We start from the raw sequence: 22029 nt of genomic DNA on the forward strand, positions 1-22029 counted from the left end.
AAGAGAAAAGCCTGATACCGCTTGAATGAATGGCGTTATTGTTGTTGTTGCTGTTTGAAGAAGAAGAAGAAGAACAACAAGGTGGGGAAGATTTGTTCGTAAATGTTAGTTTTGTTGACAGGAAAATGTTTGGTAGTGTGCATGTGGATAAAAACCAGGCACGTCTTTGCATCATGATCTACACCAGATTTTACAACCAATTTCACGTGAAAAGAAGGAAAGTTAAACCACCTACAGTTATCCTTTCCTTCCCCTCTTGTGAGAAGTGATTCAGTATCATTCAAGCATGTCGGTACAGCTGGAATGGAATGTAGTGCGAAAGCGACAACTACCGCACATTTACAACGCAGATCAGATGGCTAATCTAGACCAGAGCCAGGCCGCGTCTGCATTGGTTGCAGCAACAGCATCAGGCACAACGACCAACACCATCGCCAAGCCGCTAGGCGTCCCACCTTTAGCTGCATCTAATTCTCAACCCCAGCCAAGCCGCCCGTCTGTTTCATTTGACTTGACCCACTTAAGTGACAGTGAGGAAGACATTGCGTTGGTTTACAGCCGAATCTTTGATCGCCAGCATTTGAGTTCTGAGTCGGTTTCAACTACTCGGACGAAACTGAACTCTGCGGGAGACTGTGGTGTCACTGCAGACAACTTTACAGCGATGCTTGACGCGGAAGAACAGGACAAGTGCAATGATGTTGATCAGCTAAACTCTTCCCAACTCAGCAATGATAATTTTCATCAAATGGACTTTGCTGCCGGTAATGACGAACTCGATGGATACTCAAGGGAAGAAGAAGAGAACTTGCAGTCTCAAACTAGTCATGACGCTGTAGACGATGGAATGGCGAATCAAAAAAATGCAAAAGTCAGGTCTCGCAAGCAGAAAAACCCGGTCGTCGTTTTTGATATCAGCAGTGGTGACGATGACAGTGACGATGACAACAACAATGACAACAACAATGACGACGAAGAGCAGGATATGAGCGACGGTGACGATGAAATTGTGCTTCTTGTTGATGAAAAACGTGGCTACTCGGATGCTCAAGAGGCAAAAGCACCGATGGTGGCAAAGGAAACGCAACATTTGCGAGCTGTACGGAAAGCCCCTGGAAGCAGAGACGATGTTTACGATTCTGATTTTGAAGCAAATTTAGTCACGTCGGGCGAATCCACTAAAGAACTAGACAAAAAGGCCATTTTGGAAGATTTCGCCAAGGTCAAGATGCCCGATCCATACTTTTCGGATCGCGAAGAGGCTGATTGCAAGGCCGAGGAAATTATGAGCAGCTCTACCCAGTGCGATGCTGCTGGCCCACTCAAACAAGTGGTTGCCATCGAACGGGGCCTCATTCCCAAGAAGAGGCCAAGTCTGCTTAGAAAAGAGGCAGATGTCCCCAAGCCGGTTTTGGATGAATGCGAGGCACACAGTCTAAACAGTGATGAGTTTGCCTCGACATCTTCGAAGCGACGAGAGTCGGACGTAGTTTCGATCGATTTTGGGCCCGTTGCAAGGGGCCAAAGTTCAATCAGTGATATTGATGAAAAGTTCAACTCGTTGAGTGAGAGTCTCACGATGGGGCCGGAAAGTGCAATAACAAAGAGTTTTGAAAATTGTAAGCAGGAAACAGAGCTCTTTGTGAAGGAAGAAACGCGTGAGATGGACACATTAACCACTTTGGAGCAACCCAGTTTGAAAGAAGTGCAACCCTGTGAGGTTAAGGAAGAGACTAGGCGGAAGAAAAATTGCATATGTACGAAGTTGCCGATTGCGGAGCAAAAGGTGAAAAATGAGGTGGAGGTGGAAAACAAGGTGGAAAACGAGGTGGAGAACGACGTGGAGAACGACGTGGAAAACAAGGTGGAGAATGAGGCGGAAAATAATCCTAAGATGCAAGTTGATTACGGTGTTGAGGATGATAAATGCCTCGAAACACTTGAATTGCCAGTTGCAAAGGTGGAGAGTCTAGAACCGAAAGTGCGTCTGCAAAAGAGGTCTCTAGATACTACTAGGCAAGAATCAGCAGAATCCAAATCCGGCTTGGCTATTCCTCTGAATTCCAAGTCTGAGGGCAAGTCATTTAACAAGGAGAATGATCCAGCGTCGCCAGCTAGAAAAATGCACAGGAAACGAATCGCTTCCAAGCCATTATCGGCTATTTGCAACCAAGGCTTGAGATCGAGGGTTGGGTTGTCAAAGAGAACGAGGATCGATAGCTTGCATGAGAACATCAAGAGGAAATCAGGTACCTGATCCAAAGCAGCAGCAGTAATAGTCGTAGTCGTACTCGTAGTAGTTGTAGTCGTAGTAGTAGTAGCATCCTTAAATTATTCAAAAAAAAAATGTCACGCTTCAGATCTGATATTTTTACTTGGTGTGTAGGCCCAGGACACCTAGATCAACTCGTAACTCACGCTACCACGAATTCGTTGCAACCACATTGCGCAACGACGCGAAAAGAAAAAAATTCCAAACCTCTTCCATCTTTTTCATCTCTTTCTTTTCATCTCTTCTTTCTTTCCTTCTTCTTCTTTTCTTTCTTTAGCTAATATGTCGGGACAACTTGCATTGAGCGGTCATGCAGGTACGATAAATACCCTAGTGTGGACGTACTCTCTAGCCCGGCAGATTAAAAAAAGAAAAATCTGTTTTTTTTTTTTCGAAATGCTAATGTTCAGTTGTGACTTCTTTTGCCAAAATGGAATCTTGACTCTACGAGCTTTCGAACAGTTTTTTAATTTGTTATTTTTTGCCTTTCGGGTTTTGAAAATTGTAAAATTATTGGGCTGTCTATCGATTTCAAATTGCGATTGGATTTTAAGTTTTTGGATTGAGGTGTTTTCGCGTGAAGAATATGCTAGAGTTTATGACGTAGTTGATTGAAGTTTATTTGGTGGGAGGGAGGAGAAAAGGTAAGGATGTGGTAGAAGATGGAACCAGACGAAACGAAACGTTTTTAGATGTTTGAGGTTGTGCTTCTTTCGTACTTGTCCACTTGAGTTGCATGTTTTCATTTTCTATTTAAAGGAACTTGGACTTAATTTACGTGATGTTGGGTTCACGTTTTTCGTAAATGACGATGTTGGATCTAAAGCTTGAAAAGGGTGCTTGGGTCTCGCTGGACTAGCAGTGCCGCAGATTTCACTGAGATCATCAGGATCTCTTTGCTTGAAGAAACGTGTCTTCCAGTTACGAGACGAGAAAGCCACAAGCAATAAAAAGGGTATTTACGAACTTGCTTCTTCTCCCTCCCCCTCAATGAGTACAGTAGTGAGAATTTAGTGCACTTATAAACAACTAGCCTCTAGTTGTCGCCGCTTCCCTACTTACAATCCGAAACTAATCAAAAATACACAGGGTGTCCTTGAAATGAAAATTTGCCAAATGTTTTAAATTGAAGAATTCAAATTTCAAACATGAACGAGGCCTGGTACGTGACGTGATTAATATAACTTGCTAAAGCAAAAGATCAACAACGAGAACTGAAATATCCTCAGTGCAGGGTTTTTCAAAACCCTTACACTCCTTCTCTCTGACTCGACAACTTCTGTTCAAAAACCAAAACTTTTTTCCTATTTTTTTGTTTTTATTTTTGTATTTGCTAATACGTGTTGTTTGCATTGGGCATTGCAGTGTCGGTGGTGTCGCGTTGTCACCCTCACTTACCCAAGCAGAAAGTGACGGCCACGGGCTTTGTCTTGATTTTTTTACAACGCTTGTTATAGTCTTTCAACTCATCAAACTTCTTGAATGAATTGCAGCCACCTTTGTTTAAACCAGATGATGCTGATGAGTTTGAAGACCTTCTTGTCTCGTCACTTTTCTTACCAAATAGACCCATTTTCTTTTTTTTTTAGTTTTTTTGGAAGAATTTATCTATGCTTCTACCTAGAAAGCCCTTTTTTGTCTAATATGTTGCGAAAGCGGGACTCGACCAAGATCGCGAGTCTTAAATCAAATAGATTCAGTAGTTTCAAAAAATCAAAAAAAACAAGAACACACACACACACAAATTAAAAAAAAATGACGATTATGACAAAGGATGTTGATGGTGAAGATGAATCCTAGAAACTCATCTTGAAGTGGTTGGACCTTGTAGTACACTGGAAATTCGAATAAAAACAAATGACAAAATATGCTAAAACCAAAAAAACGGAGTGGACTGAGTGAGCTTTTGCTGTGTATATATATATACTAGTTTATAAGGAGTGACTAAGATCAAAAATATAAGCTCTTTCTCTCTCTACTTTCGTTCCAAGTTGATGTGAACTGGATCCTGTCTAGATGTGAGCACTGGTGATGTCGATAATGATGAAGGTGGTTGATGAGCAGACTGAACCTCCAGGAAACAAAAAAATGAAAAAATAAAAAAACAGGTATAAGTAAATAAATAAAAAAAAAACTTTCTTAAGTGGTAGTGGGATGGAAAATCAGATGAAAATTTTGTTACTTGAGACGTGTGGGTGTCTGTTAACTCTGAATTGACCAGGCGTCTCCTTCCTCGCTTGCCGTCTCCTCCCTGGATGAAGCTATGAGGAATGTAGCAATATATATAGCAATAACTAGCAATATATATGTAAATATATCCCACACCAAACCTGGTAACTGACTCGAGTGAAATAAAATGAAATAAAAAAAAGAAGTGAAATGTTTGCTAATTGACTGGAATATATACCAACACCAACAACAACACCACCACTAATATCAGTACCAATATACCAATATATCAATTGATCAAATTGTGTGTGTGTGTGTGCGTGTGTCTCTCCTGCAAATATGGGAATAGAACAAATTCTCTTTCTTTTTTCTCTCTCTTTCTTTTCTCGCTGGGGTGTTTGGTGTGTTTGTTCTCGTCACTCGCTTTGGGTGAGGTCCCGCAGTTTTGACTCGCACACAGGAAAAAAGTCAGGGGAAAACAGGAAAAAGCAGCCCCAAGTGCACGCCCCTCGTTTGGCATCCAGAGATACATAATACTGGATAATTTTGCACGTCATTTTTTATTTTTTTTTTTTCCTACACTCCCCCTCCCCCTCTCTCTCTGTGTGCGCTACCAAGTGTGGCCCGCTGCTGCTGTTAGGTTTTGCCCTAATTCAGTAGTATGCAGTCGTGCAAAGTAGGCAGCAATTAGCATATAGGGCACAAGCTAGCTGGTTTGGCTATCTTGACTATGAGGGATTTTTTTTTTCGCCTTTCTTTCACTCGCTCTGAGTCTCCTGGCAGGAAATGGCTGCTGTCTCTTTCTCCTTTCTCCTCTCTCCACTTCTCTTGTTGGCAGCTAGCAATAAGGAAATTTCGTCTTGCAACCGTTGTCGGTGTTTCGAAAACATCGAGTGAAATCTTTCCCCCCTCTACAGAGTATACTGGATAATATGCCGATGTGTTTGTTGCTGGTGTTGAGATGTCGTTAATCTCTCAGGCAAAACAGTCCCACTCCCCTTCTCGCCCCTCTCTACCCCCTGGGTTGTACCCGAGATTTCAGGGGCCGATTCACAAACGACGTTAGAGAGAGAAATACTTTGGAGCCGTACAAAATGGCAAGACAATCCACCCTCACCCGCACCAGCTGAGCTATCTGACTAACTTAAACCGCATACTAAACCGCATCCTGTTGTGCTTATTCTACAGGACGTTGCTCTTGACTACATTTCTCTGGCTCTCTAACCCACTCTCTCTCTCCCTTTAGAGTTCCCCATTTGAAAATCTTCTCGTCAGAGCCTCGACCAACTGCGAAATAAACCAATCGCCACTAAAAAAGGAAACAGAGAGAAAAATTGTGTGATAATCATGGGAAGAAAATCTTAAGCTTTGTTGAGTCATTTCTAAAACAAACAACAACAACATGAACAACATGAACAACATCGTCAGCGCCTCTACTTTCTTTTTTTTTTTTTTCTTCTTACGAGCTGGACTATGATGTAACGTGAACCTCACGAGAAATTGGTCAAAGTTTAAACCAGCTCCATCGGACAATGTCTTTGTTGGCACATAAACTGTTTTGTTTTACTATGTGTGAAATTTATCATTTCCGTGAATTTTCGGTGCAAATTCATCCAAAGTGAATTTTTTTGTTTTTTTGCAACCACAAACTCAATTCACTTCAAAGTCACCACTCCCCCCTCTCCTAACTTCACCTCATTCCGCCAGAACCTTTACTAAGAGGCAGTTTTCTTGTTCTTTCTCCATGGCTAACGTTCCAGAATCAAAAAAACGTTGCGTCCACTCAAGAGGGGAGCATAAATGCATTCTTTGCCTTGGAGAAGAAGAAAAAAAAAAAAAAGAAGAAAAATTGGCGTGGTTCAGAAAAATGACGTTCTTCACGTGGTCTTGTTCTCTTGAAGTGACACTGTATATCATCCGTTTACCTCACTTTCTCTTGTGCGTCGACTGTTTTGTTCTCCGTTCATACATGATTACAGCTTGTATCATCCAGAAGATGCGTTCGTGGACGGATGGCGAGGGCAAAGTCACGTGAATCCCCCGAGAGGTTAAACTATTTTATTCGGATTTCTCAAGGTGATTTGGCACACGGGGCCTTCTTTTTTTTTGACGATGTAATTAATCCCACTGCGTTACATCTGTTTAAGGTGACTTTGCTAGCTGAAGAAGAATGCAATCGTTAACAGTTCAAATTACCAACGAATTATTACTTCTGCTTCGCGTTGGCGTAGGTGTTTTTTTTTTCCTCCCTCCTTTTTGCAGCCAGTTATTGAACGGCGTGCTCGCTTGCGTTCCTCTGGCAAGTCCAAAAAGAATCCGATTTACAGAAAATCAGAACTTCATACAAAAAACACAGCTGTTTAAGCACCTCCACTGCTCTTTCTAGTACTCTAAAGATAGCTTCCTTCATTTTTCCAATACAAGTAAAGGATGTTTGACACCATTTCTTCAATTTTTGCGTTGAATATGCAAATACTGCCGAGAGTTTGCGAAGATTCAAATATTGGCGATAGCAGGCAAGAAACGCTACCGCAAACTCGAGTCGGGGGTCCGTTTCTTCCTTGATTTGATTTTGAGCCAATCCTACAGCGCCTCATCTTGTCGTATCAGGTGTGTTTCAACACTGGCGACTATCAAAATGGTGGTTTTAGCAGTTGTAATAGTGCACTCTAGCTCAAAACGCTTGTCTCAAAAATTACGAGACACGCAGCAGGCAAAGTAGATAAAAAACGTCACACGCGTAACAAAACATCAGTTTTCAGTACGGAGAGGGGCCCAAAGCAGTAGTTGAAAAAAAACAAAAAAAAAAAAAAACAAAAGTTAGAGAGTCGCCATATCATACAAATCAGATCAACGACAACACCAGTCACCAAACCTCAATCACCATCCCACATTCTAGCCACATTTAATTTTCCATTCACCTTAAAAAAAAGCTAAAGAACAAGATAAAATAATGTCATTCTCAGAGGTGGATGTCAAGTTTGCGCAGCCAAAGAAATACGTCGGTTTCGACACCATAACAACCCAGATTGAGAACCGGTTGCTCAAGAGAGGATTCCAATTCAACGTTATGGTCGTGGGAAGATCGGGGCTCGGTAAAAGCACGTTGATAAACACATTGTTTTCCTCGAAGCTCGCCGACTCGCAGGGCCGGAAACTGCCATTTGAACCCATTGAAAAAACCACTGAAATCAAAGTTACTCATCATTCCTTGGTGGAAAACAATGTGCGTTTGAACATTAATGTGATTGATACCCCAGGTTTCGGCGACCAGATCAACAATGAGAAATGCTGGGACCCCTTGGTCAAGTACGTTAAGGAGCAGCATTCTCAGTATTTGAGAAAAGAATTGACGGCTCAAAGAGAAAGATATTTACCCGATACAAGAGTGCACTGCATCTTGTATTTCATACCTCCCAATGGCCAAAAATTGAGACAATTGGATATCCAAGCGTTGAAGAAATTGGGCGATATTGCCAATGTAGTTCCCGTGATTGCCAAGTCCGATAGCTTGACTTTAGATGAACGCAATGACTTTAAAAAGCTCCTTCAATCGGAATTCATGAGACACGGGTTCAACATTTACCCATATGACTCGGAGGATCTTTACGAAGAAGAGAGGCAATTGAATGAAGACATCAAGTCGTTGATCCCCTTTGCCGTGGCTGGTAGCGAGATGGAGATTGAGGCAGGCGGGAAAAAAGTGCTCGGTAGAAAGACCAAGTGGGGGGCCATAGACATTGAAGACGTGACCCAGTGCGAATTTGTCTTTTTAAGAGATTTCTTGACGAGAACCCATTTGCAAGATTTGATCGAGACCACCAATTTAACCCACTATGAAACTTTCAGATCCAAGCAATTGATTGCGTTGAAAGAAAATGCTAGTAATAACAACAACAGCGGAAGCAACAGACCATCCCACACGCAAGCACTGAACACCGCGTTTGCCAACAACGCCGGTGGTAATTCAACGACTGCAAATGCAGCCGCCGCCGCCGCTGCTGCAACTACAAATGCCCATTAAGTGAACATGAAAAAGAATTAAACAAATAAAAACAAAAAAACAAAAGGAAACAAAAGAAAACAGCAAATGCGGTGTGTTTTTGAGATAGCTATATTTATATCGCTCAATTAAGTTCTCTAAATCTTGGTTTGTCACTAATCTAATCTAACTGTCTCCTCTGTTGGAAAGACTGATGATACTAAGACAATAATCTGGTGACCTAGTTCAGTCTCATTTTCTTTGTTGTTTTCAATTTTGACCTAGCGATTTAGGGATATCGGACATGCTCAAATGACTCGACTCAGATCTACTTGGTTTACACTATCAGAGTGGGGATTAATCAAAAACTCAATACATGAATAACTGGTGCATACATACATGCTCTACATTTTTCCTTTACTTCTCCACCTTCACCCACGCTCCATCGAATAAACACATGGTCAAATGAGTCATTTTCCGAGGCGGATAATCGTATCCATTACGCAACGTCAACAGGCTATAAGTCTGAGCCATCCGCGTGAGAACGTAGCTGGCTTCCGTGAGCGCAAACTGCTGTCCCAAACAGATTCTGGGACCACCGTTGAATGGCAAATACGCCCATCCCAATTTCCTCGTTGACTCTTCGAACCATCTCTCGGGTCTATACACATCGGCATCTTTGCCATAATAGTACGGGTCGCACTGAGTTGCTGATATGTTGTAAACTACAAGTTGTCCCTTGCCGATGAAGATGGGCGATGCGCCATCGGGACCACCGCCGTGGGGCAACGTTGTGTCTTTGGTGGCGTATCTCGCGTTACGTGGCACGGAGGGGTACAACCGGAGTGTCTCGTTCAAGACTGCTTTCAAATACTCGCACAGTTTCAAGCTTTCAAATGTGATATCTTCAAGATCAGTTGGTCCGAACCTTTGCAAGATTTCCGCACGGAGCTTGGCCCATTTTTGCGGGTTCCTCGCGAGTTCAAATATGGCAAATGATAGTAAACCAGCGGTGGTGTCTCTCCCCGCGAGCAAGATGTTCAACGATTGGTCGCGTAAGATTTTGGGGTCGCGCACTTGCTTGGCCAACTCGTACAAGAAAACGTATCCATTGCCCTTTTCTTCGAGCTCTTCTGGAGAATAGCTCAAGACGAGGTCGATGTAGTGGTTAGCGAACTTGTGCACCACTTGATTGCAATTTCGGAACTCCTTGGGGTTTACAAGCCAATAGAGATTCAGCAAAGTGGTTCTCACGGCGAGGTAAACTTGCGCCTTGTTGAACGAGTCTGCAAATTGCAATCTTCCAGCGAAATCGAGCTCCTTGGTGTTGCACCCAATTGATTCATCCTGCAACGAGCTAACGCTACTACCGAATAAAAACTCGGTAGCCGAGTCAACGGTGAATCTAAAGAATAGCTCCTGGATATCGAAATACTCGCCCTTGTGAAGATCAATGTGTTTAAACAAATACTGAATGTGAGGTTCCAAGGATCTCACATGGGCAACTTGTTCTCTAGCAAACTGCGGTCTCAACATTGCTCGTGAGTCCTTCCACCCTGCATGGTCCAACGTGAATATACCTTCGCCCAACAATGGCCCAAACGCCTTTAATCTCTCGCCCAAGACGAAATCCGAGAATTGCGTCGCCAACATCGCCTTGATGTTTTCAGGGTCCTTCGTGATCACGACGGTTTGGCCAAAGATCCGGTCCTGATACGTGAAAACCTCCGGGTGATCAACTTCACGGAACCGCTGCTGGCTTATCGCGACCGCTGTCCCTTCTTTCTGGTACTTGACTGTAAGTCTCCCCGTCTTAAAGCCGAACCATCCGTCTCCTCGCTTGTTTAAGATCAGTTGAGCTCCAAGTTTCCTTTTCACGTATAGTGTTCGAACATAGTCGACGACTTTGTATATGACAAAGATGCACGGGACGGCAATGTACCAATGCTGAAAAATCGACACTGATTCAATCATCTTCTCTTGGTTCTTCTTGTTTGAACCACCCCGATGTATGTATATCTCGACTCAGAAAAAAAAAAGGTAATTGCTCTACTACAGGCCACAGAGGGGTGGCATTTGTGGGGGGTCTATATAACCCATCAGCATCACCGTAGACTGGAGATAAGTAACCTCAGGGGTATAGGTCGTGTTTCTCTTTTTGTTTGCTAGAGCAATTGCTTGGTATCTCCGCAACGTCTCTTTTTCCGCAGCAGTACATGTCTATCTTTTGTGCTCGCGCTCGGAGCTAAACGTTGCCTCGTGGCATTCTTCAACGTTTAGGGGCAGAAGCCAAGGCCTAGAAGCGGAAACCTCATTCTCCGTTTTTTTTTCCTCTTGTTTTTAAACATTTTTCCTTGATGTTTGAAGTATAGACGGCAAGATAGCATGCTGGGCCCCAGGGGGCCGTGATTGTACCAAGCGTGAAAGGAGTCGGCTGCTGAATAGAGGGCAAGGGGGGGGTTGGAAGCAAATCGCGGATGTCGGTGATAGTGAGCTATCATCACGGTTAAAGTTATCCGGGGTATCAAATCTCGACGGATGAAAAAAAAGAACAAAAATTCGCTACTCCTGCCTCAGTTCCCTATGGTGCTGACGCTTGGCTGTTCTTTCATAGGACGCTTACAATTGCTCTTTTTCAAGGATACATCTCGCTTACCAAAAAAAAAAACGGTAAACCAGGCTCAACTTGCTGCTATTGCAGAGTATTGATATCCACCATTGACTCGGCGAGTTTTGTAGACCTGATCCATCACGCAAAAACCAGCAAGCCTCGAAAGTAACTACAGTAGACTTTTCCTCCTTATTTGAGAATAATTGTTGTGGCTCAGGAGTGTGGTTGATCTACAATTGGAAAGTTAGGGGCTCAAAACTACATGTGCACACTGCTATTGCAATTCTCAATTGAGGGTTTTTTTTTGGCATTTTCAGCTACAAGCGCTAGTAATCGCTATCCCCACTCCCCCCTCTTCTCATCTCTCCATTTTGACCCAAGCACCATCAAAAAGACACATGGTCAAGTGAACCAAGGTCTTTGGTGGATATTCATAACGGTCCTGCAATTCCAACTTGCTAAAAGTCTGAGCTATTCTTGTAACCACATAGCTCGCTTCCGTGAGTGCAAACTGCTGTCCCAAACAGATTCTGGGACCACCGTTGAATGGCAAATACGCCCATCCCAATTTCCTCGTTGACTCTTCGAACCATCTCTCGGGTCTATACACATCGGCATCTTTGCCATAATAGTACGGGTCGCACTGAGTTGCTGATATGTTGTACGTTACAACAGCATTTTTTGGAATGAAAATGGGAGACGTTCCGTCTGGTCCACCACCGTGGGGCAACGTTGTGTTTTTGGTGGCAAGTCTGGCATTGCGTGGCACCGAAGGGTACAACCGGAGTGTCTCGTTCAAGACTGCTTTCAAGTATTCACACAGCTTCAAACTCTCAAATGTGATATCTTCAAGATCAGTTGGTCCAAACCTTTCTAATATTTCTTTACGAAGTTTAGCATACATATCTGGATTTCTTGCTAGTTCAAATATGGCAAATGATAGTAAACCAGCGGTGGTGTCTCTCCCCGCGAGCAAGATGTTTAAGGATTGATCCCTCAACACTGCTGCATCTCTAGTTTGCTTAGCCAACTCGTACAAAAACACGTATCCGTTACTCTTCTCCTCGAGCTCTTCTGGAGAATAGCTCAATGTCAAGTTCACATAGTGGTTGGCAAAATCGTGAACCACTTTATTGCATTCTTGGAACTCCTTGGGGTTTACAAGCCAATAAAGCGTTTGCAACATGTTTCTAGTTGCAAGATAGAGCTGTGACTTGTTAAAGGCGGCAGGAAACTGTAATCTTCCGGCGAAATCGAGCTCCTTGGTGTTGCACCCAATTGATTCATCCTGCAACGAGCTAACGCTACTACCGAATAAAAACTCGGTAGCCGAGTCAACGGTGAATCTAAAGAATAGCTCCTGGATATCGAAATACTCGCCCTTGTGAAGATCAATGTGTTTAAACAAATACTGAATGTGAGGTTCCAAGGATCTCACATGGGCAACTTGTTCTCTAGCAAACTGCGGTCTCAACATTGCTCGTGAGTCCTTCCACCCTGCATGGTCCAATGTGAATATGCCTTTCCCGAGCAATGGATCAAAATAGCGCAACCTGTGGCCCAATCCAAAATCGGTAAACTGGGTAGCCAATATCGCCTTGATGTTTTCAGGGTCTTTTGTGAAAATGATGCCTTTGCCAAAGATTCTCTCAAAGTAAGTGGGCACCTCGGGGTGATCCACCTTATAGTATTTGGCAACACCTAAATGCAAGACTCTGCCCTCCTCGATAGCTTTGAGCATGGCTTTGCCTTCTTTAAAGCCGAACCAACCATCAGATCTCACATTTAGCATCGGCTTAGCGCCCAACTTCCTAATCAAATACTGTGTATGAAAGTATAGGGCAATTTGAAGGACGATGAACAAGCATGGCAAGGCGATATACCAGCTTTGAATCAATGAAATGGATTCAATCATTTTCTTTTTCCTGCTTATTTCTTCTTTTTTTTTTTATTATTAAAGGGTGGTGATTCAATTATTGCAACGCTCTAAGCGGTTGGCTTAGTTTCTACTGAGTGGCTGATAATGTGGAGTTGCTATTTTTTTTTCCCTATGGTTCAACAATAAAACGGCTGAGACCGGGGGTTATAATTATATATAGCAAGAAACAAGAATCCTTTTGATCAAAGAAACTGTTGAATGTCACACCGAATCAAACCCAAATCTCAATGGGAACAGACGAGTATTTACAGGAATTTCCTGGTATCAAATTTTTTATTTACCGTGCCAATTTTTTCCCGTAGAACCTGTGTTTTTAACTTCTTCTGCTGGCAGGCCAAACAGTAGTAAGAGATAAGACGAGGGGCTTGCGTGTGTGAGCGTGTGTAGAATTTCACACTCAAAAACGGAATAAGTTATGTGAAACTCAATTGTATGGAACAAGCTTCCCGTGGTTGGCTCGTTGATTGGTTCGAATCCCTCAGCAGAAGCAGAGAAAGCAGAGACAAGGAGCTTTTTGAATCAATTTATACTTCTGTTCACTTCTCCTTACCATTGGCTAAAGCAAACCTACTACGCTGGGTGCCATCAAACCACCCCCGCACGGGTTTTCTTTGCTTGAATACCATATAGCACAACTACTGCTACTAGTAAATCAGAGGTCAGACAAATAAAGGGGGTTGTAATACGCATCTAAACATACATACTTGGTTTATATAATAACGGAATTACAGCGCACGATAAATCCGCTCTCGACCAAAGAGGCAGTGTGCCTCCACCCACACACACTTTGAGTTCAAATCTAATCTAATCCACTTGGCTACAGCCAATGAACAGCACCCAATTGGCAATAGTCAACGAGGGTCCCACCACTGGAGAGAGAAAAGGGCTAGAGTTGATCATGGGGATGGTGGGATACCCAAACGACAGCAACTTTTGACTATCGAGCAGGGGTTATCTCGTGTCTACTGTCTCTTCCTGTGACTGCAGGGACAAGTAAGAGCTTGCACTGCCAGTCAAAAACCTATAACAACTGATGCTTAAAGTGCATGTTGCATGTACGCTTTTTCAACTCGGAAAGGTCAGTTTTTGATTCCATGGGTCTTGAAGAACATATTGCAAGGCAGAATTCACCCCTAACTGAAACCTGAACAAGTGTAACAAGCGGGTGGCCCAGCGCGATTTCTCTCTGGCCCCTTTCCCCCCTCAGGACCTCAGATCGGTTTTGATTTTTTCTGTTTGATTCTTGTAACCATAGAATGTAGGGTTTATCGTCAAGTGGGGAAAAGTTCGCCAAGTTCAATTTCGAGTTGATATTCAAAAGAGCCTATCGCCGCCGCCACCATGAAAATGACTTGCTTCTTTTCAGCTCCCACCCCTCGCTCTCGTTTTCTTCTGTTACACATGAAAAAGATTTCCACTGCTAGAAACTGAAGAAAAAACAACAAGAAAACAACGAGAGCTGTGTATCTATAAATGCTACTTGAACTTGAACCCCAGAGCGACGAACGCTTGACTAGATAAAGCCCGGAGACAACTACGTATTGTTGAGGGGCTTTTCATGTGACTAGTAACTTGGTCGGAGCGCGGCGGGGGGGGGGGGGGGGGGGTGTGGGATAAGAAGGGGAACTTTCGGCGATAGAAATAAACTCTGGTGTAAATAAACGCCACCCCCCCCCCCCTCGAAGAGCGTATGTGCTTGACACCAGTCAATGCCAAATGGCATGGAATTCCCTCCTGTTACTGAGGACCTCCTTGCATGTCTCTCTTCCTCGACATGCTACGAGTCTTAATTACCCTGCTCCAGTGGGTAAACTAGCGAACCTCAAGACATCTGTAGCACCATCGTCTTTCTTTTTGACCAGAGACGCGTCTCCAGAATAGCTTTCTCGAGACCAATGTGCAGGAAAAGCATGGAGGTAGCCACATCTGAGAGCAGCAAAAGCGAAGGGCTCCCTTGATAATCTCAACATCAGAACATTGCAAAAGTGCCCAAAACTTGAATAGGCAAGAGCCCGAGGAACCAATCTAAGCTTCGAGAAAGAAAGAAAGAAGAGTGACACTTGAGTGCATTGAAAAACTAGAGGAACCTTCCGCTTGGCTACAATTACAACTCAATCACTGCACTTGTCAAAAAAAAAAAAATAGCTAGAGCATGGGCGTTAAGGGACTTAATCAGCTCATCAAGGAGTACTCTCCCCAGGCTTACACGGAGTACCAACTCAAGAACCTATTTGGTCGTAAAGTTGCCATCGATGCGTCCATGTGCCTTTACCAATTCTTGATTGCCGTGAGGCAGTCGGATGGTCAGCAATTGACCAACGAAGAAGGAGAAACAACATCACACTTGTCAGGTATATTTTACCGTACAATCCGATTAGTGGAAAACAACATCAAACCAGTTTATGTGTTTGACGGGAAGCCACCCGTTTTGAAAGGCGGCGAGTTGGAAAAACGATTGTTGAGAAGAGAAGAAGCTCAAAAGTCAATGGACCAGATTAAAGATGATGGCACTGTCGCAGAAGTGATGAAGTTTGAAAAAAGACTAGTTAGAGTCAGCCGCGATCAGAATGATGAGGCCAAGAAATTGCTTTCGTTGATGGGCATCCCCTATGTCGAGGCACCATGTGAAGCCGAGGCTCAGTGTGCAGAATTGGCTCGTGGTGGCAAGGTCTATGCTGCTGCGAGCGAGGATATGGACACGCTTTGCTATGAACCGCCCCAGTTGCTTAGACACTTGACTTTTTCAGAAGCCAGAAAAATGCCCATCGATGAAATCAAGTACAAGGATGCCATTGCGGGGCTCGACATGACCAAAGAGGAGTTTATCGATTTGTGTATTCTATTGGGCTGCGATTACTGCGAAACGATAAAGGGCGTTGGTCCAGTCACGGCGTACAAGTTGATGAAAGAGCACGGATCGTTGGATAACATTGTGAAGTACCTACAGGAAAACCCCGAAAAGACCAAATACAAGGTGCCCGAAAACTGGCCCTACGACGAAGCGAGACAATTGTTTCTAAATCCAGAAGTGACTCCGGCGAAAGCGGTGGAGTTGAAATGGAAAGAGCCCGATGTGGATGGGTTGGTTGAGTACATGGTGAAACAAAAGGGGTTCAGCGAGGATAGAATCAGGAGTGGTGCTGAAAAGTTGAAAAAGGGGTTGAAAGCCGGTGTCCAAGGACGATTGGATGGGTTCTTTACCGTGGTGTCGAAACCAGCAAAGGAAACAACACCGGTAAAGAAAAATGATAAAAAGAGGAAAGGTAGTGATAAAAACACTCCAGAAACAAAGAAATCTAAAAAGAAGTAGAAACTATTCCCCCCCCCCCCCCTTTTTTTCACATATGTATGAGATTTTAACGAAGTTCTAATCTAATCCTTTGACTTGGGTTTCTTCTTCTCCGCCTCGGCCTCCTTTTCAGACTCAATTTCATCAACGTACTTCTTAATCTCCTCAATGGTCAACTTTTCAATCACGCCGCCAGCTTTCATAACGCTGATTTCGATATTCTTGGCTCCAGTCTGAACAACTTCCAACAACGACTTGACAGTCAACTTCACAGTTTCGCTTTCCGACAAGCCATCTTTCCATTGCTTTTCCAAAAACTCATTGACCGTTTTTGCCGATCTTCCAATCGAGTGCGCTTTCCACGCATTAAAAACGCCCGATGGCTCAGTCTGGTACAACTTGGGCACCGTGTCCAACGCATCGAACCCGGCAATCAACGTCGCGATCCCGAAAGGTCTCGTTCCGCCAGATTGCGTATACTGTTGCTGGACACCAGCCACGTATTTCGTTAGATAGTCGACGCTGACAGCATCTTCTAAATTTAGTCTATGCGATTGCGCTTCAACGCGGGCTTTATCTATGAGGATACGAGCATCAGCATTGAGCCCCGCAAAGGCAAGGAGGATATGGTGATCGATTTTCTGGATCTTGGATGGGGTAGTTCGTGGATCTTGTAGCTTTAATGTTGTTCTTCTTTCGCATCCGAGAACTACAACGTCGCTGCCCTTGACTCCAACGGCGCACGTTCCTCTCTTCACTGCTTCCGATGCGTACTCGACTTGGAAAACATGTCCATCTGGCCTGCAAAAAAAAAAAAAAATCAATATCGTTAGTATATCCAATTTTTTTATGCTCATAGCGGTGGAGGAAATCCAGTGGTGGTGGTGGCGGTGGTGAAGAAAATGGCCTAGACCCCAATTCAATTGGCGGCGTGTGGTGGTACATACGAGAAAATGGATAAAGCACTATCGTATCCACTCATTGCTTTGTACTTGTGTACTGTTGTATGGTCGTTAAATCGGTTGGCTACTCTGACTTGCGCCTTGAGGTCGATCACCGTGAAGTATTTCCCTTTTTTTTTGCCGTTGGAAACAATCGAAAAACAGAAAAAATCAAAAAACCAATTATCAATTATCAAGTATTGCGCATACTAGTCGAGACCTGTACCATCGTAGACCCTTTTAGATACCGCATAGACAAGGCAAAGTGAGCCCAAAGGAAAAATGGGGAAGAAGAAAGAGAAGAACAACAGCAAGCAGCTCAGTACGTCCAAGCAAATGCCAAATAAAGAAAACAACACACGTCTAACGTACTTGTACCAATTGAGCAACATGTTCACTACATCCACCACAAGCACCACCCGTAACTCAGCATCTATACTAGCGAGAGGCTACGACCGCAACTTCGACCTCATCGCGAAAAAGACCGTGTCCAAAATCTCGCCCAATGTGAAACGCACCATGTGCAAGCGATGTCACTGCTTGCTCGTGCCTGGCCTAACCATGTCGATGCGGATTGAAAACTTGAGCAAGACAAAAGACGAGAAACTGGATGTGCTTATATACGAATGCTTGCAATGCGGTCAGTGCAAGAGGTTCCCCGTGGGGCGGGACCGCGAGTATGTTCCGTTCCACGAACGAAATACCGTGGTGACCACCAGCTGACATCGCTCGTTCACTTGAGATCAAGAAATTTTACGATTATTGATAAACTTCTAAATAATTGGGTTATTGATTGGGGTTTGGGGGGGGGGGGGAGAAAATGTCTATACAGATAATACAAGTCTCTTTGCGGGAATGTAGTGGGGCTGGTGAATGACTTTGTTTTTTTTTTTTTCTTTTATGTTTAGACAGCCGTGGCAGCGATTAATGCAGCACCGACACCGGAACCGTCTTTTGCAATCTTCAAGTGCACTTGTTTGGTGGATCCCTTCAAAGGGTCAATCACTTGGAATGCCTTCATGATTTCGTCTTTGAAACCAGGATAAAACTCAATAACGGACCCGTCGCATCCAATTTCAAAGTCCTTGTCGTCGTCCTTGTATTGGTCCTTGACGTCCCTTACAATTGTGGCGATGGGGATGGCAGCCAATTGCGCGGCTCTCTTGGAAATCGCTCTCGTGAGTCTTTGAATGACGATTCTCTCGTGGGTGTTGGTTGGTAATCTCAAGGTGTTTTGTAAAATCAACTCGGACATTTTCAAATTTGTCGAGTCGTCGATTTGGATGTATGAGAGAACCTCCGAGTCCAACTGCCATGGCTGAACCAATCTATGTGGCAAGCTTCCTCCTCTATCGTTGTACAAGTCTTGGAAAATGAACCCCTTTTCAAACAAGTACATCAATGCCACTCTCAAGATCTCACCGAGAAACAACCCACTGATTCTCTTTTCAAACATGTGATAGCCCTTATTGGCGGTTTCAGAGTCGACAATCTGGTCAAAGATTGTGTTTGGCAAGATGTGCAATTCATTGTCAAATGAACCCCACTCAGTGTTGATCACCATCCCCTTAGCTCCCTTGGGCGCATTTTCCAATTTGGTGATTTTGTCGATGGTTTCAAAATAAGCACCATTGGTACCGGTACCAAAGATCAAGCCAATGATGGTGTTGGCGTTGGTGTACGCGGGGTTGTTTGCATAAGATCTCGACAACAAAGTGCCCACGGTGTCATTGGCCAATGCCACCACCTGCACGGGTATTTCCAACACGGTCAAGTTGGCCTGTAACAACTGAACAACATCTCTGCCCACGGTATCGGGGATATCGAAACTCTTGGTCCATCTGAGCAATTTGCCTCTATCCAAAGCCGTTTGCTCCACGGGGAAGGAAAAGGTGAATCCCAACTTCAAATCCTCGCCTTGAGTTTCCTTGACGTCGGCGTGGTGCTCATCGAGAAAAGTCTGGATCTTGTCGGCCAAGTATTTGAAAAGATGGTCGGCGTGATTTCCAACCATTAAATCGTGGGGGATCTTGTATTTCGATTGCTTGAGATCAAAAGTGTGGTCGCCGTGCAAGTCGACCGAGCACACTCGGAAGTTGGTACCGCCCAAGTCTGCTGCCAAATACAACCCACTCTCCTTACCACTGGGCAAACTTGTAACGTAGGAAGGAATCATGGGCATGTGCTTTCTGTCGGGCTTGGAGGCTTCCAACCCCTGCTTCATCGACTCTTCGAAATACTCCGACGCTTTGATCAAAAAGTCGTCATCGATGTAGAACTGGCCTTCGATGTCCTCCAAGGCAGCGTTCAATTTCTCAGGAAGTGTAGTTGCCATTTGCGCAAGTGACTAGTCTCTATTCTTTTGTTTTGGATGAAGAAAAATACCGTGTTTTGAGTTTTTTCTGTGGTAATAAATAGTGGGTTATGAAATTGCTCAAGTGTTATCCCCAGGTGGATGAAATTTTAACTTGCAAGGACTCAATTGGATATCTAGCGACGAAGAGAGGATGTTTTCAAAGGCGTTTGCCAGCAACTATAAAAATATATCAGATGAACAGCCCGATGTATTTCTCTTTCTCGGTTTGTTGCACAACTGGACAATCAAAGAAAAAAAAACAGGCAGGGGAGTTTGGGGGGTAAGAGAGTTTCGCAACAGTTGGGGGAGGCTCGAGATGTGTGGAGAAAATTGCCCTCCTTTTTATATGCACAGAGTAAATGTCTTCTGACAGGAAAGGTTTTGGCCATCTTGTTTATTTGTACATCTGACCCAGTAGCAACAAAGTAGCATAGCTCTCGAGTACAGCCTCTAATTCGCTCAACCGCTTCGGTGGAAGCTTGCCCCTTTAGAGAGTGACGATTTTTTTTTGGGGGGGGGGGGGGTTCGCAGCTTCGGCTGAATAAATTCCATTACACAAAAGCCAGAGGGGGGAACCAGCGTCCGTGATGAGGGAGAGTTTGGGGTTGGGGGTTGGGGGGTCGGGCAAAGGCCCTCTTTTTAAAGAAAGTCTCACGAGTACTGGACGAGCTCCATGGAGATCCCAGTTGGAGCCAATTTTTGACCGCTAGAATAATCCATTTTGGAGAGGAGCAAGGTACTAGTGTTGCCGCTCCCCTCTCCCACGCCGTTCTACAGCTGCCACAGCTGCAATTCCAAGTGCTCCAAAAGAAACGCGGTTGGTTGTGAGACAAACGACAAGGTCCTGTTGAACCTCTCCTCTTCCCAGATGCTCGAAATCCACTCATGCTCTTTCTTTCCTTTTTTCTTTCTTGTTTTGTTGGTCTTTCTCGCGGCTTGCGGCAGAGATCCGCAATGGACACATCTCTAGTCTCTCTTCACCATCTTTGCTTCAAAAGTAGTCCACGCGGGCAGGCGCATCTTCAAGTGGCGGGGGAAACACTTATCAGACATGAAGACACATTAGGGAGTTGCTACTATATATATATATATACATGTATATAAAACAGATGGCAAAGATGGCAACGGCGTAAAGTTGACCTCGCTCAGTGTCAACAAACAAGCACCAGGTGATAATGTACGGGACCAGGTCAGCCGGCGGCCGTCGTTACGCGAGCTACGGATCGGGGCAAGCCTCGTATGGTGCTTCTGGCACCGCATACACTCCGCAAGCTAAGTCTAGTAGAGGCACGCAGTATGGCCAAAGTAGCGAGTACAGCGGATACTACCAACAGGCGGAGAGAGGTCAAAAGTCAGGTTACAAAGGCGCATCAGGTGGGTCAGGCGCAAAGCAGCCCGCTGAAGCGCAATACCAGGGCAGAGGAAGTGAATATTATCGACGGAAGACGCAAGGTGATCCGAATTATAAGCTGGGTAAAGATGGTGTTCAAGCTGATGGCAACAAGCACGACCAAGCCAAAAGGCCAATTGCCGGTTATGGAACGAAAAACCAAGGTCAAAATCAGGCCACGTCGAACAAAACCGTCAACAAGAATGTATCCATCAAGAAGCAGCAGCAGCAGCAGCAGCAGCGTCGCCAAGGCGGGTGGGGTAGGATGACCCACATGATGAAGTGGCCCATGATGTTTATGTTTTGGAGAGGTTTAGGAAGAAGAAGCCACGACGTTGCACCCGTTGCACGTGACGTGCCCACCATTACTCGACAGTCACCACCATCGTCGGAGCCCCGCGGCAAGCAGCAGCACGCAGTGAACTTCAGCGACCAAGCTCCCCAAGCAAGTGAATATGTGACTCCGTCGTCGGATTTAAAGGGCGAAGCACGGAGCGAGGCTGAAGACGTTGCTCCGTGCCCAGGGGGTAACGTGAAGGAAAAAGCAACCACCCCCGCCACCACCAACATTGTTGCACCACAAGCCGCGAGCAGCAGCTTCCCTGAACTCACGCGAAGCCCGAAGATACACGAGTCGCCCGTTTTGGAACCTGCTGATAAAATACATACTCTCAGCGAAATGGTGGAACCGGTGGAAACGGGCGAAAAGGCAAAGGCATTGCGCGATGCTGATTTAAAAGACGAGACTCTGAAGAAAGCTAAGAGAATGAGAATTGTTTCAGCGGATGGTGTTCGGGACACTACAAAGAGTCTACTGGTGCAACCGTCGGAGGGCTCCGCCGACAAAGTAAGAAGTAAGCAGCTGACCCCGCTCAGCGACATACACGCACCCATGCTGTCGCCACATAATGCTCCGGCGTAAGAGGTTAGTTAATGCTAGGTATAGGGTTCAATTCGATCTGGTGATTTTTTTTTGTTTTTATTTATATATTTGTTCTTTTCATTGACAAAACAAAGGTAGTGGAAACGATAGAATGCTTGCAGCTGGTTAAATGTGTCACAGCTGTTGGTGTTTTCCAA

General features: G+C 44.5%; 9 protein-coding genes across 9 annotated transcripts; 5 read left to right on the plus strand and 4 right to left on the minus strand. All coding sequences in view use genetic code 12, as the record gives it.

Moving 5' to 3' along the window:
- Window positions 1–286: 286 nt before the first annotated feature.
- Window positions 287–2257, plus strand: LODBEIA_P15990 (uncharacterized protein; the record flags this gene model as incomplete). The annotated part of the gene is made up of 1 exon (XM_066971504.1): window positions 287–2257. The coding sequence occupies one exon, from the start codon at window positions 287–289 to the stop codon at window positions 2255–2257; it is 1971 nt and encodes a 656-aa protein (XP_066828537.1).
- Window positions 2258–7394: 5137 nt separating this feature from the next.
- Window positions 7395–8465, plus strand: LODBEIA_P16000 (uncharacterized protein; the record flags this gene model as incomplete). The annotated part of the gene is made up of 1 exon (XM_066971507.1): window positions 7395–8465. The coding sequence occupies one exon, from the start codon at window positions 7395–7397 to the stop codon at window positions 8463–8465; it is 1071 nt and encodes a 356-aa protein (XP_066828538.1).
- A 375-nt stretch (window positions 8466–8840) lies between these two features.
- On the minus strand, window positions 8841–10397 carry LODBEIA_P16010 (uncharacterized protein; the record flags this gene model as incomplete). Its single annotated transcript, XM_066971508.1, has 1 exon — window positions 8841–10397. One exon carries the CDS (start codon window positions 10395–10397, stop codon window positions 8841–8843), a length of 1557 nt encoding a protein of 518 aa, XP_066828539.1.
- Window positions 10398–11392: 995 nt separating this feature from the next.
- LODBEIA_P16020 (uncharacterized protein) lies at window positions 11393–12949 on the minus strand (the record flags this gene model as incomplete). Its single annotated transcript, XM_066971509.1, has 1 exon — window positions 11393–12949. The coding sequence occupies one exon, from the start codon at window positions 12947–12949 to the stop codon at window positions 11393–11395; it is 1557 nt and encodes a 518-aa protein (XP_066828540.1).
- Window positions 12950–15125: 2176 nt separating this feature from the next.
- LODBEIA_P16030 (uncharacterized protein) lies at window positions 15126–16283 on the plus strand (the record flags this gene model as incomplete). Its single annotated transcript, XM_066971510.1, has 1 exon — window positions 15126–16283. One exon carries the CDS (start codon window positions 15126–15128, stop codon window positions 16281–16283), a length of 1158 nt encoding a protein of 385 aa, XP_066828541.1.
- Window positions 16284–16345: 62 nt separating this feature from the next.
- Window positions 16346–17244, minus strand: LODBEIA_P16040 (uncharacterized protein; the record flags this gene model as incomplete). The annotated part of the gene is made up of 2 exons (XM_066971511.1): window positions 16346–17063; window positions 17210–17244. The coding sequence occupies 2 exons, from the start codon at window positions 17242–17244 to the stop codon at window positions 16346–16348; spliced, it is 753 nt and encodes a 250-aa protein (XP_066828542.1).
- Window positions 17245–17539: 295 nt separating this feature from the next.
- LODBEIA_P16050 (uncharacterized protein) lies at window positions 17540–17926 on the plus strand (the record flags this gene model as incomplete). The annotated part of the gene is made up of 1 exon (XM_066971512.1): window positions 17540–17926. The coding sequence occupies one exon, from the start codon at window positions 17540–17542 to the stop codon at window positions 17924–17926; it is 387 nt and encodes a 128-aa protein (XP_066828543.1).
- Window positions 17927–18107: 181 nt separating this feature from the next.
- On the minus strand, window positions 18108–19538 carry LODBEIA_P16060 (uncharacterized protein; the record flags this gene model as incomplete). Its single annotated transcript, XM_066971513.1, has 1 exon — window positions 18108–19538. The coding sequence occupies one exon, from the start codon at window positions 19536–19538 to the stop codon at window positions 18108–18110; it is 1431 nt and encodes a 476-aa protein (XP_066828544.1).
- A 1196-nt stretch (window positions 19539–20734) lies between these two features.
- On the plus strand, window positions 20735–21871 carry LODBEIA_P16070 (uncharacterized protein; the record flags this gene model as incomplete). The annotated part of the gene is made up of 1 exon (XM_066971514.1): window positions 20735–21871. The coding sequence occupies one exon, from the start codon at window positions 20735–20737 to the stop codon at window positions 21869–21871; it is 1137 nt and encodes a 378-aa protein (XP_066828545.1).
- Window positions 21872–22029: the final 158 nt, after the last annotated feature.

The sequence above is a fragment of the Lodderomyces beijingensis genome (genome assembly GCF_963989305.1).
Source record: "Lodderomyces beijingensis strain CBS 14171 genome assembly, chromosome: 2".
Lineage (NCBI taxonomy): Eukaryota > Fungi > Ascomycota > Pichiomycetes > Serinales > Debaryomycetaceae > Lodderomyces > Lodderomyces beijingensis.